General features: G+C 38.3%; 1 protein-coding gene and 1 pseudogene across 1 annotated transcript; both read left to right on the top strand.

Annotated features, from left to right (window-relative positions):
* Positions 1-254: 254 nt before the first annotated feature.
* Positions 255-720, top strand: LOC133720832 (F-box protein At2g02240-like). The gene is made up of 2 exons (XM_062147310.1): positions 255-423; positions 626-720. Exons 1-2 carry the CDS (start codon positions 255-257, stop codon positions 718-720), a joined length of 264 nt encoding a protein of 87 aa, XP_062003294.1.
* Positions 721-1,132: 412 nt separating this feature from the next.
* Positions 1,133-3,247, top strand: LOC133720831 (subtilisin-like protease SBT3; annotated as a pseudogene).
* The last annotated feature ends 12,395 nt before the right edge of the window (positions 3,248-15,642 follow it).

Here is a 15,642-nt window from a genome sequence, read left to right as displayed (position 1 = left end):
TTTTTGTATAGGGACACTGAACTCTAGAACATGCAAAGTTCAAAGCTAGGGTGGAGGCTTTACAGACAAATCAAAGGTACGTGCCAATTTTCTTAAAGAAGAAAGTATTTACGTTTTCATTAAGTTCTGATAAATAGCATTACATTTTTGAGATAATGACCATTTACACAAATTTAGGATAAAAATTGCACACTTACCCAAACACTCTTAGAGATTGCCCATTTCGTTTGATTGTTTGTTACATATTATGATATATGTGTGTGTCTGATGTATATATATGGCTGGTTGTTGGTTATAGTTATGGGTTAAATGCGTGTGTAATTACCTACGCGAACAGGTTTGAGGAGGTGGCCAAGCTTCTTGATGTTTGTTGGCTTGAAGTCCGTGGCCAAATCGACACGCGCTTGCTGTCTCCATCGACTCGTACCTTGTGTTCAAAATTAATTTACTACAGAGGCCTATGGATTTGAACACCTGCGCAGGTCAGTACTGTAGGTCTGGTCGGAGAAGAAGCTACAAAGCAGACTGTGTTTCTTCACAGCCGAGGAGTGATGGACCACGATCAGTACCCGGAGGTGAGATCTGACGGGTGGTGGGAGGTTGAGCTGGGTGAGTTAATCTGTAGGAGAAGAGGAGCAGTTGGAAATGACTCTTTTGGAGACTATTCGTGGCAATTGGAAGCGTGGTCTTATTGTTCAAGGCATTGAGGTCAGGCCCTAGAGAAAACAAGTACTAGTATAGCTATAATGCATCTCGTCTATGAAAAGGGTTTGATTTAGAGATATTCTAATTAAGTATATAAACACCCATTTACATTGCGATTTGCTGCAGTTGACCTTAATGGATTATGAGAAATGCTTTATTCCGTATTAAAAGTATTGACTACTCATTATTTAATAAAATGGTATACTATACTTTTGTCGTACGTTTCCTATTTTATTAAGGGTGTTTTTTTTTTTTTTTTTTTTTTATCAAATCAACAACTCATATACAAATATACAATAAGTAGTCTATTGTTAGTTGAACTTACGACCTTCCACTTATAAAGATGAGATTTATGTCACTAGACTAAATGATACTAGACCAGCAAAATCCTAATAATACCCAACAATTATTAGCATTTAGTTAATAAATGTACAAAACCCATATGCCCAATATTTTTGATAGCCATCACCATTCACCACTGGTACTCATCCATTATTGAGTCCTTGAAGCCTGATAATCCTGACTATTCAGATGATGATGATGTTGATGAGCATCATTGCATACCCTCACTTGTCCATGTTTACGACAATTAATGCTCTTCATGGTTTTAGTTCGTCTTTATCCGTAGATGAATATGGGGCAATACCCCCGTAGTTCCTCTCGCTTATAGGGATAGCAATTGCCCACTAGACAGTACCACCCACACCACAGATTTCCTCTCCCTAAGCCTTTCGAATGGTCTATGGCCTAGTTCGAATTTCAGTGACGACATGACCATCTGTTTTATATATTGATAGCGGGATTTGGCCAGAGAGCGAAATTAAGCTTCAAAGACGATGGGATGCCAGCCAAATTTCCACTTAGGTGGAAGGCTACATGCGAGGTTGGACATGATTCCAACACTTCCATGTGTTATGTGTAAGTTGTAACTTGTAACTATAAACTCATTGGGGCTAGATATTACGTACAACAAGGGTCTCATATTGCACATCCTGAAATTTCTGTTAAGATGAATTCTGCTAGGGACACATTGGAGCACGGGACACACACGGCTGCCAGGAACTATGTACCCGGTGCATCTTTGTTTGGTTATGCTAAAGGAATAGCCAGAGGTGTTGCACTTCGTGCTAGACTAGCCGTAAGCCGTCTACAAAGTCACATGCGAAGAGGGGCATTACGTGTCCTATGTTCTTGCCTGGATGGACGAAGCAATTGAAGACGATATGATGTGGATGTAATTACCATCTCTCTCGGCTTCAATGGCGCACCACTCAACGAAGAACCAGTAGCAATAGCTTCATTTGCCTCTATGGAAAAGGGAGTAGTGGTTTCTAGTTCGGCGGGTAAAGAAGGCCTTAGGCCTCGCACCTTTGGAGCTTCCCCAATGGAAGCCCTTATGGGTCTTGAGTGCTGCAGCAGGCACGTACCATAGACCGTTCGTTTTCGGGAACAGTAACCCTTGGGTTCAACCACCGTAAAAGGGTGAACCTTGTTTCTGGCAAGTGCCATTGCAGGGTATACTATTATCCAACGACACTGAATTGTTTGAACTGGGAGGTATTCCTTGTGCTTGCGTTGTGATTAGCCCAAAAGATGCACCAGCTGTGATCAAATATGTGGACACTAATCCATAACCTTTTGTAAGAATGAAGTTTCGAGAAACCGTTCTTGGAACAAAGCCTGCTCCAGCTGCAGGCTGCAGCCTTTTCATAGCTCAAGGCCCTTCACCAAATTATCCAGGTATCTTGAAGCCAGATATATAAGAGCACCGGGTTCTCTCATACTAGCTGCTTGGATTCCAAATGAAATAGTTGGACAGATTTGGACAAATTTAATGTTTACTTATCTAATTACTATAATATGGTTTCTGAAACATCAATGGCTACCCCTCACGTTTCCGGAGTATTTTCCCTTTTATTAAAGTGCACACCCGGAATGGAGTCCCGCCGCTACTAGGTTCTGCGCTGATTACCAAGGATAATCCATTTGGTAACTCCAACCATCCAATTCGAGATCACAGTTACCATATGCAACCTGCTTCTCCGCTAGCTATGGGAGCTGGTCAAATTGATCCAAATAGGACACTCCACCCGGGTTTAATTTACGATGCAACGCCACAAGGCTACATCATTTAATCTTTTGTGCTCCATGAAATATAGCACGTACGAAGCAGGTTCTAGCCATTACAATATCGAAAAACTATACATGTTCTGAGGAATCTTCGGATCTTAACTATCCATCATTTACAGCATTCTACATCACCCCTAAGACATTCGTTAACCAAAAGTTTGAGAGATTTGTAACCAACGTAGGTGATGGCTCGGCGAATTACGATGTCACAGTTATGGCACCAAAGGGTTCTGTTGTTACGGTGTCGCCAGAGAGATTGGTGTTCAATAAGAAGTATGAGAAGCAAAACTACACTATCACAATCAAGTATAAGAGCAACAAGAACCATAGTGACCGATTTGGTGCACTTGCTAGGGTCGAAGACAATGGAAAATACGCTGTGAGGAGCCCTATTGGTATCACTCTTGCTTGAGTTGTTAATCCCTAGCTCTATCAATTTTGCATACTCAACTCTTCATCATGCTTTTAGCTTCTGTACTTTATCTCAGCAAAACTAATAGAAATAAACGTCATCTATAATTTCGAACGGAAATCCGATTCTATATTTTTGATGCCAATTTGTTACCTTTATGTCAATTTGAAGAAACTAGAAGCCATTTCATTTGTTAAAGTAAAAACATAATAACTGCAATTAAACTGACTGACATTCACACTAACACATCCACATGTCCATTAACAACAACCATCAAAAGTGAAACCTAAGCTACCAACGAACACATATTTGACAGAATCTGAGTAACCATTACCTATTTACCACACAAAACCACATTCAAGTTTACCCAACAAGCAAAACAAGATTTGGGTCTGCAAAACCTTTTTCTTCTCTTGGGCATTTCATAGAACACGTTACGTGGACCTCCCCTCCCGGCAACTACTCCGGCACGAAAGACTTCAAGGGTTTGAAGAGCCCTTGGTCCCCCAAAGACCACCAGAAAACAAAGCTCACCAACAAGTAGACGGCATAGCACATGGCGAAGACGACGGAGAAGCGGCGCAGGCTGTGCGTGACGAGCTCATCGTCTCTCTGATCAGAGATATGGGACTTCAGGTGACAAAGCGAGAGTGCCAAAGCCGCAGAGAGGACAAGCTCCACTGGAAGGACCACATAATGGCCCAAATTGCTGTTGGCATAGGCCAGATACGCCGGCGATGGGTGAGTGATGAGCCAGAGTGTGACGCCGAGCCCAACGAGTGAAATGACGAACAAGACCCTTCTCCTTAAGGATGAATCCATGACTAGCTAGAGAAGATAGAGTGAGATATCTGAGGAGGCAGCGAGCTAGCTAGGGTTTATGTGCTGTGGGTGGTATTGGTATTTATAGTGGAAATATTGGGGTAAACCTCAGTGGTGTTGGACCAATAACAATTCGAAACGTGTCCTCGTAACGGACAAATTATTCATTTCGACTCGTAACGATTTGATTATATTAAGTTCTGTAATTATTAGTTGTCTGTAAATCACCTTCACTAGCTAGCTACTAATCTCGATCACCGTCATTAGCTATTTTATGCAAATAGTTTAGACCATTAGCGGTAATGACTAATGAGTGTATGATTTCACTAACTTTATGATTGGTTAGTTTTTGTTGCTTTCTCACTTGCAAACATATAATTGCCCAGAATTATGTGCACAAAACACATACATATTATACTGTACCTGACACATTTTATTTTGGCTATGCTAAAATGAATACCCTATGTCTCACATACTCTGTGTTAGACTAGTCATCTACAATGGCACACGAGAAGGCGGTATAGATAAATTTCTATTTCTTTTGAAAGCCGATGGAGTTCTACTATATTTTGCATGCCAGTTTTTGTGATTTTCCTTACATAATAACTTCTTATTTATCGCGGTTAATTAAACCATAAGTATATTACCGGCTAAAATATTATAAATTCAACTGGCTGATAATTTATATTACAAGTTTATCCTTTTTTTGTTACTCTACTTCAAAGGCAAAAGCTCCTCATCTTGAAATTGGATGTGACCCGTGAGTCCGTGACTGAGTTTATTGTACCCAAAATTTACCCAAAATGGGAAGACAGTAGCTTTTGAAAGCCAAAGCTAAAACAGGTTAACATTGAAATGGCAAAAGCAAAATTTGAATGCATCTGACTTTGGATGCTCTCTTCCTGTATTGTCATGTACTTGCAGAGCTAGTAATGAAAACAACTGTAACCCTATCATCCACAAGCCGAACGAACTGTAATATTGCTTCTTAGTCCCTGCCTTTTCTCGGATTTTGAATTTGCAATAAACATTGAGCAAGCTCAAATGTGATCGAGACCTAGTCAATAACATGTGTCTAAATATGTATTTCAGTTTAGAGTTAGTAATGCTCATCTTATTCAAAGAAAATTCTCAAGTTAACTTAACATGCACATAAAAGATTACTGGAATGCAATACAATACATCTGGATTATAGTGTTATAGATTGGAGATTTCATGGTAAACTGGTGCAATTAAGTTAACTGTGATATTCTGGGAAGCAAGAACTTGATTATAAACAATAGTAGAAACCATTCCATTTCTTTGTGTTAGACTGTTAGGGTAAGAACACAATTCAATGTACACTGAAAATATTAAAAGTTGGAAGATTTTCATAGCTCTTTAGCACTCTAACTTAATCCATTAGCTTCCATATTGTTCCATAATAGATTCCATTTCAACCAACACCCATCATCAACACAACATCAAACTCTTAAAAACCAACCTAGCTTAAACACGTGACACAATCTATCAAAACCCCTAAAGCTTAAGCTCCGAACCAACAAGAGTCGGCTCATTTCATCGAACACCTAAATCTCACCGCCCGATGTAAACAACAGACGCCAGATCCGTCGCAGCCGCAAGCGAAACCAAGCGAACGCAGACGAAAAGGGGCGGCATAGAGACACAAGCCACGAGCAAGTAGACGGCGTAACAGACGGAGAAGAGAGCAGTGAACAAGCGGCCTTCAACGAAGTCAGAAGCATCGGAGAAGTGAGCTCTCAGGTAACAAATTTCGACAGCTGCGAGGCCGGAGTAGCTGATCTCAAGGGGGAGCATCATCAGACTGTCCAAGAGTGATGGGCTGTTAACCAAAGAGAGATAACCCTGACCAGGATGTGTCATACTCCAAAATGAGAGGCCGAACATAACGATTGGACACAGTGGACTTCTCAGGAAGCTCGCTAAGAACCGGCTCATGATAACAGAGTGAGAGAGATGTTAACAAGCAATTTTGATCCAAAGGTGGCAGCTTTAGGGTTTCATGTCAATAATGTGATATGGGTGTCCTACTTATACTGGAGAAACTAGCTAGGGTAAATAGAAACGAGACGGTCCACCAAGAAATTGAAACGTGTCCCTGTTTACCAACACCTAATTCATTTCCAAAATTGTCTGATTTATTGTAACAAATAGGGGAAAAATTACGTGGTTTTAGTAGGTTGTTTGGATAACCTTGAGTCCTTTACTAGGTACTAATCTTGCCTAATTACTACCACGTAAAGATAAGATAATTCATGTAAATAGTATAAAACATTACTTGTACATCGAATCGGACTTTTTATTTATTTTTATTTTTTATAAGAAGATAGACTTTTATTCCTTAGATGAAATCAATACAAGTATGGGACTGATTGGTAATTCCAGCATCCTCTTTAGGCAAAAAGGGTGTGAGGTACTCGTGTCCCTAATATGGAAATAGGTCAAAGCTAGGCATATTGCTAGAGATAATAGACATGAGCTAAGGAGATCCATCTCTAACCATAACACTTGCCTATTCTTTCGGGTTACAAAACTTTAAGAAGTGGACATTGTGATGATGGGCGCCAAAAGCTTTGTAAAGAAAGATTCTCACGAATCAATTTAAGAAGAACAATTCTTAGGTTCACCCCTAGGGTGAATGAGCTCATTCACCCTCTCTTGCGATTAACGCATAATAATTTTATAATTTTCTAATCGAACCATTCATGTTGTATAACGTAATATAAAGATTAGCTCTGTAAAAAAATCAATCAAATTGAAGACCTTTTAGTTATTCATTTCTATGAAATACATGGACGGTTCATCATAGTAGTAGTAAGTGTTGTTAGAACCATCCATTTGTTTGATTCAATTAGATAAATAAATGATTTCCGATTCGATTGATTTTTTACAGAAATGATCTTTAAAGGATAATTTAAGATATAGACCGTTGGATTATAAATTTATTAAGTAAAAATATGTTAATCGACAACGGGGGTGAATATGTTCATTCACCCTAGGGGTGAATCTAAGAATTGTTCTTTAAGAATTAACGTATGAAGTACCTCCAAAACAAACTTTTTCAATCTTCGCTCCAATATCTTATCGCAATTGGATACGTCTAGTCATCGTATCTAAGTTTTTTTTTTTTTTTTCACCGCATCATGTAGCTTCACAACTTACTAATTTTACCAATTTGACTTTAGAATTAATGGTCAAAACTTCTCAAAATTTTACCAATTTCGTCTTAACAAATGAATGAACCTATCATTAGTCTTTTATTAGAAATTGAGGAGGCTAGGGCCTCTGCAAAAACTGCATTTCCATTATGATAACCCTGATCGATTTGAGCTGAAGATGAGTTTCTTTCCTAATCATCAAATTAAGATTAATTCACAGCAAATTAATAAAACGAACAAGCGCGTTAACAAGTAATAGGATAGATAACAATTAATCTGGACTTGAAGTTAGTCTTCAGCCACATTACATTATTCTACTTCCATATTAACTAGCTAAAAAAAGCTCGGATAGAGAGCTAGCTAGAGATAGAAGAGCTAATTAACACCATTAACTACAACAGTAGTCATACTTAAACTGAAAATTGAGCTAATTAAGCTAAGCCAGACAGCTAAATTAGCCTGAATTAACATTTGACAGAATCGTGAGAGCGAACACCTCCATTACATAGCTCAGAGTGGAGAGATCTGAGAATTGTATCACAAACAGGCCCTAAATTACTTCACAGATCCACCCACTATCCTCTAATGATTTGTCATTTTCTTCGACAAATTTACGCCTCCAAAGCACCAAACTGGTGGCAACAGCTACTGCCACACGCACGCTGTGGTGGAGCTTCGGAACGCTAGTGAAGGAGAGGAAGAACAAGGCGGCGACGTAGGTGGAGATGAACCCGAGGTGGATCATCAGCTGGTGGCAAAGGAGATCTGAGGTTATTAAGGTTTTGAGCTTGAAGAGGGAGTAGGCCAGTCCGGCAGAGACCATGCAATCCAACACCAGGATCAGGGTTACGTGCTTATTGTCGTTCGCCGCCTCCAAACACCATTCCGGAGGGTAGAGAACATAACTGCTGGCGAGGAAAACCACATAAGGGACCAGACGGAAGAGATGCTCTGTACGTTGCTCTCTGGACAGAGGCTTCTTCTGCGACTGAGGTTTGGCCATGGCTGAGAGAGAGGGAGAGATCGAGGCGGCCGGAGAGAGAGAGAGAGAGAGATGAAGTCAGTGAGGTGGTTTTCGTTGCTGTGCTTTAACTTTTCCGATCTGTGGGGGTATTTAAAGACCGGAAACTAGGGCACGAATGGGCGCAGGGTGTACGTGGACCACGTATAAGTCGAAACGTGTCGTCTGCTTTTTCCCAGAGCAGATTTTGGCGTTTTGGAGTTCGCACCCTAGCTCATTTACGCAGACCTTTTATTTGTGTAGTCCCTTAATTACTGCTTTACCTCCAGATTTGTTGCTTTCTCGTTTCTCATCACATCCTACTTCTTTTTTTGTCTTTTTTGGCAAAGCATCACATCTGAACTGTCCATTTGAATGCTATGTATTTTAATCTCTATTTGACAGACTAAAACATTATCGTCCAATAAATCAACAATAGTTTTTTTTTTTTTTTTCTTTATCTGGAATCTGGATCCAATAATTGTTCAACAGGTTTATATCCTGGCAAGACTAATAAAACTAAAATTGATTTTCTTTTAATTTTACAGAAAATCAAAGTGCACTGGAAATTGGAAAAGCTCTTCAATCTTCAAAAATTCAAATTGAATGTGACCCAATACCCATGAGTGAGTTTACTAGCTTGTAGCCCAAAATAAAAGATACTACAGTAGCCCAAAATAGGACCAAAAAAGTAAACAAGGGATAAGAAAACATTGAAACGGCCTGGATAAAGCAAAATTTGAACGAGGCTGTCTTGTATTATATAGGGTACAAGTATAACATTTAGTATTTGCACACCAAAAGAAACTGTATTATTGTCTTTCTCTTAATTTCAATAAGCGGTAAGCATTGAGCAAGCCTAAATGTGCAACGTAGCTAGTCAAATTCAAATATGTATCACACATTCACACTGTCCAATTCAAGCCAGATTTGATACAACTCATTCAAAGTGTCGGCGAGCTGTGACTTGTTAGTAAGTTATAATTCCAACATTGTAAACGTCATGAGCTCGATTCTCATTGACATATGTAGAGGTGGGGTGGGTTAAGGAGTTTAAAAAAAAAAAAAAAAAAAAAAAAAAAAAAAAAAAAGCTCATTCAAAGCTTGGGAGTTTGTAATACTAATTCAAAGCACAACTTCTCAAGTTTAAATGCACATTAAACTACTTCATGGAATGCAATTAATACAACATATTATTATCTCCGATTCCAAATTGAAGTTCCCAATTGCAAATGTTGTAGATTTTTATTGTTAAAGATCACAGATTTCATGGCAAATTGATGCAATAACTTGTAACTCATCGACATTCTGGTGAGCAAGAGCTTGCTTATAAACAAAAGTTACAAGAAGCCTGTAAAAACTAAAGAAATAACCAACATTCTGTGCTTGATTGAAAATATACGTACAACGCTAATGATTTTCATAGTTCTTTTAGCATTTTTTTTTTTTTATCTAACATTTCCATTGACGACAGAGCGCAATGAACACGTACAACTGCAACACCGAAAATTAACCTAGCTAAAACACATATTTCACAAAATCTATCTTAGCACTGTGATGAACCACTTGCTCTGATGTCAGAGTAACCACTACTAAATTAATCGAAGCCACCAGGAGCGAAACCAACCAACTGCAGAAGTAGAGGGCGAGCAGAGATGTGTAGGCGACAAGCAGGTATTTGAGACCAATCACAATGAAGAGGAAGGTGATGAGGCCCTGGTTCACAAAATCAGCATTGCAATAGATGTGGTATCGCAGATGACAAATCGCTTGCACGGCACAGTTGTTGTAGGAAATCTCGATGGGGAGGAACACAAGACTTAACCAGAAAGAGAGGCTGTTGGTCATGGAGAGCTAAAACTCCCCGGGATGAGTCATATTGTAGAATGTGTAACAGAACATGCAAGAGGAGTGAGCCCAGGAACGAAAGTGAAACCATAGCTAGCTAATTGTTACAGAGCGGGCGGAAGAGAAGAGAGAAAATGGGTTTAAGCAGGGAGGAGGCAGCTTTAGGGTTTATGTGACTCTGGGTCTACTAAAAAAGCTAAGTAAATTGAGAGGAAGCGGGAACAGTAACAACTGGCAAAGTGCCCTTGTATACGGACAAGTAATTCATTTCAACACAAACGCGTCAAGAACTCAAGATCTTAGACAAGCTTCTCACCTTTTTTTTTTTTTTTTTTCCTTTTCTTTGGTTTAAGACCTGGGGAACTTGCAGTCTGACAGCCAAGCGACCACCCGAAGAGGGTTGAGCCCAGCTGAGAATGATGGATCATTTACAGGAAACAGTATTTAGTGCACCACCATGCACTTGCACTAATAAGAATAGACGGTTGGCTAACATTAAGTACATTTTTTATTATTAAAAAAGAAATTGTCTATAAATATCAACAGTTGAGATCTATTGGATCTGCTGGTTCACTTACACAGCCAGTGTATAGAAGAATTTTCCCATTTATAGTTGCATTGATTCCAAGATCATCAGTCCTTCATTATGCCCTTAAAACTTGTAACAAAAGGGAAATAATTTCAAATAATAACAATTGGTGTGATTACTGGTAATTAGTTGTTTGAATCCCTTCTCGAGCTACTATAGGTACATAGGTGAATGAGAAAATGGTTACTCAAGTAATTAGTTGGGGTTAAAAAATATAGGGGAAATTCTTGATGGTTGTTGTTAGACCACTAGAAGCTGTATCGTGGTTGCAAATTAATATTATGAGGCCGTCGTAACGTCCTCTGTGATATGATTTTACACATAATTTCACTTAATTAGCTAATTTAGTTGAAATTAGCTTTTTCATGCATATAGTTTAGATCATCAGCTATTATCAGTGTCATTTGATGATGGGTTTTTGTAGCTTTCTCACCATATCATGTAATGCTTACAATAACCCTAAAATTACTCAGCAGTTGGCAAATGATGCTTATGATAAAGTAATCTGGGGTTCATATTCAAAGCCATAAGGAATGTTATATTTTGGGCTAAATACAAATTACTACCATGTGGTTTAGGTCCAAAATCAATTCAGTCCCTGAACTTCTAATTTCATCAAAAACACCCTTGCACATTCAATTTTGATCTAATAGATCCAATTTGTTAGTTTTCCGACAATTGAGTTATTTAACTTGTTAATGTGGCTCATATATGGCTTATGTTTTATGATGACCGGTGTCAAGGTGGTATGCATAGTCAATTTAGGAGTGAGTCCTACTATTAAAAATAAATAATTTTTCAACAAATAATCCAACTATAACTTGAACCCATAATAGAATATTAATGAATTGGACCTATTAGATCAAAATTGAAAGTGCAGGGGTGTTTTTGATGAAATTAGAAGTCCAGAGACTGAATTGATTTTGGACCTAAACCACAGGGTACTAACTAGTATTTAGCCCTTATATTTTTCCAATGTGGGAGTTATATTTTTCACATTCTCAACATGCCCCCGCACATGTGGCGATTTCTCAAGCCATATACGTGGACAAGTTATATTGGGTGACGGTGAGCACGTGTGGCCATCGCTGAAACCAAGCACATAGGTAACCCGCTCTGATACCATGATAAAATAATCTAGCTAGGGTTCAAATCTAAAAACCAATTGACAATGGATGGAGTGACCCAAACCCTCATAAGCCCATAAAAAATGTTATATTTTTCTAATGTGTGAGTTATATTTTTCACATTCTCAACACACTACTACAATTGTGGGCAACAGCCACACATGTATTGCCACGAACTTAAGAAACTGTGGAGATTGGGGTCATACCTACTGTTCTGAAACATGTTGGTGTCCATATCTCCCACGGACAAGCACAAAGTGTGGGTAGGTATTATTTTAAACTTGTTAAGATCTTCTTCCTAAAAACAAGTACAACATGGCTGAATTTTTAATGAAGGTTTATATTTTATTTTCTTTTTTTCAATTTTTATTTTATTTTATATTTTCTTCATGAGTGGATGTTATTTTTGTTTATTTTACATTAAAATAAGAACAATTCTTAGATTCACCCCTAGGGTGAACGAGCATATTCACCCCCATTGTTGATTAACATACTTTCACTTAATAAATTTATAATCCAACTGTACATATCTTAAATAAGCCTTTAAAGATCATCTCTGTAAAAAATCAATCGAATCAAAAATCGTTTAATTATCTAATTGAATCAAATAAATGGATGGTTCTAACAACACTAACTACTATTATGATGAACCGTCCATGTATTTCATAGAAATGAATGACTAAAAGGTCTTCAATTTGATTGTTTTTTAACAGAGCTAATCTTTGTATTATGTTATATAACATGAATGGTCAGATTAGAAAATTATAAAGTTATTATGCCTTAAGCGCAAGAGATGGTGAATATGCTCATTCACCCAAGGGGTGAACCTAAGAATTATTCTTAAAATAAATGGGAAACAAAGCCTCTCCACGCTCTTCTCTCTCTTCAGTCCTCTCCCAACCTCCCACACTTGCATCTTCTTCCCTTCTCCTTGAACTCATCGAAACCACCAATCCATCATCTAATGATCATTCCTTCAACCAGTTAAGCCTCAGCACCATGAAGAAGGGGAAGGGGAAATTTGGAAGAAGATCAAAGGGATCAAGGGGAGTCTCAACCGTCTGCCTCCGGCTTGCGTCAGCAACATGGTGATGGCCACCGTGAAGAAGGGAAAGTCAGATCTGAGGAAGAAGGTGCTACAAGTCGTTTTTACATTGTTGACTGAATATATGTACATGGATATCTGATTTTTCAGTCACAGATTTAAATGCTGGAAATTAAATGGGTTTCATCTTTTCCCTTGCTTTTTAATTACCTTGTTTTGGTTGTTAGTGATGAAGTGGGTGGATTCAACGTGAAGATATCAAGTTATTCTCCTAGATCTGGGACAACTCAGCAGTAAAACTATTGTTCTTAGCTGTATGATATCATATTTGGGATGTCTTATACAGATCTTGTTCTTTGCTAGCTATATGTATTCAGTTTGCTTCGATGTTAATATAACCTCTTTGATTTTGAAAGATGTGTCTAAACTTGTTCTCCAGTGCTTTGCTCCGAGTTAACTCGCTCTGTGTTTTTATGTATGCAAGGATGGCCGTCATGATGCACACCAAGTTAAACAAGAAGAACCTCAACCAAATCGACCTCATCAGAGATTCAGATTCTGGTTTCAGTGTTTCAATCAAGTATGGGGTCTATGCATATCATGTCTAATATTCGAATATCTCAAATTTCATCACTGAGTAGGAGGCTGAAACCATGACAGTGACTAAACCCAAGAAGATCATCGTTGACACCAATCATCACTGAACCCATCCATCTCCGGAAAGATGAAATCAAATGAATAAGATCAGGATATCAGCCATCTATCCCTAGAAAGACTCGATATTGGACCAGAAGCAATTTTTATTTAAAAAAAAGAAGAAGCAAGTATAATAATGTTCCTACCCACCATTGTCATTACTGGTCCCACTATGTTAGAGCTTCAAAGAAGCCACACACAAAATTAATCGAGACTATTAAGGGGACACTGACCCTGTTAAAAGTGGCTGCAGTGTGACTATGACTGCTAGACACACACGTGTATCCTTTGAGGTCATTTTGTCACACATGTTGTGTGTGGCTTTTACCCATAATTGTACCCTAATTATAGTAGTGACAGCTTATAGATAGAGCAAGATAGTCACCGCTTCATTAAGAGAGTAGGAGAGCATGTTTTCAATGTGTACGTTCAAATAAGCTTTTCAGAGTTTGAGACCCACTCAACAAGTGACCCAAAAGTTAAGGGTCATTGACTAAAGGGTCCAAAAGGATATGTTTGATCAATTAATTAACTCATCTTTAGCCGGGTCATCGATTAATTAATAAGATAGTTATAATTATCTTGTTAATTAATAAGATAGTTAAAAGGACCAGATCCCAAAATATATGTACTCATGTCCAATCAAGATTTCACAGGCTTTAGGAAGCTTTAATGGGATACTAAACACGACTACTAGAACATACATATTGATCAATTACCCCCACATTACATGTCACGCCCCGAATTTTGAATAATCAATTCAAATCCGAAACATGAATAATAACAAATTACAACTAACATCCTGAATTTTTTTCTCACAAACAACCACACTTCACAACTCTCAAATTTACAATAACCCAAATCCTCAAGTTATTTATTACAGCACACTCCCACCAAATCAAATTGTAAGGCTCAAATGAGCTTAACTCGCCTCACTATTACAATTGCTGTAAAACTATAACCATTGCTCTAACCGCACGATCACCGTCCTGGTTCTCCTGTCCTGTAGGATTACCCGCTACACAATTTGAATAGTGTACCGGGAGTTGCAACAACACAAAACCCGGTAAGCTTTTTACAGCCAGTATGAGTAAACAAGAAAGAACTGTTGATTTATTAAATTACAATTCAAGTAAAATTCAACAGTATTACGTCTGCAAAGAGACATCAACCCACTCATGGAAACCACAAGGAATACATTTTCACAATCCTCAAATCACAATACACCACACTGGTCCTGTAAACACCCAACCCACATAACACCACTCTGGTCCATCCCAATAACACGTTAGAGCTCTAACTGCCTCGTTACCTCTGACACCTTGGCCTAGGGTCAAGCAACGGCAAAATACTTCGGTTAACACTATAACCGTCGCGCTTTGGACATCCCCGTCCTCAGCACCATATACTTCGGTTAATAATAAACCGTCGCACTTTGGACATCCCCGTCCTCAGTACACAACTTCGGTTAATAATAAACCGTCGCACTTTGGACATCCCCGTCCTCAGTACACAAACACTCCGGTTATCCATAACCGTCAAACTTCGGACACCTCGTCCTCAGAATCCTACATTCTCCAACTCTATACATACTCCAATGTAAATCATGAATATTAACAAGAACTCATCAATCATGATCATCACATATAAATATGATAAGTCAAATTTCAATTCATAGTATTTTAATCATCCCAATTTCCACACTCTTCAATGTCACACCATTCCACATATAATCACGTAAATATATATATACGTAATCACCCACTCAGGAATGACCACTAATACCAACTATAGTTCACACAAGAAAATCGTGAAATTCATTTTGTATAATAAAAATCATTTTACATCCCCATGGACCGTGGTTGATCAAGTCCGTATGATTTTAAAACAAATATTTATTTCATAAATATTTTCACGCAATTACGACAAAATAAGGTAATTAAATTTATTCGGTTCGTAATATGAACCACGTGAGGTTTACTCACCTCTAAATTCCCGCTGCGTCTTCTTAACAGCTCAAAAACAACGATCCGAAATCGTTCACCAATCAATCCATCAACCACCTAGTCAAACACGATCTTAACTTAGA

The sequence above is a fragment of the Rosa rugosa genome, chromosome 7, assembly GCF_958449725.1.
Source record: "Rosa rugosa chromosome 7, drRosRugo1.1, whole genome shotgun sequence".
Classification (NCBI taxonomy): domain Eukaryota; kingdom Viridiplantae; phylum Streptophyta; class Magnoliopsida; order Rosales; family Rosaceae; genus Rosa; species Rosa rugosa.
This window is presented reverse-complemented; position numbering and strand designations above follow the sequence as displayed.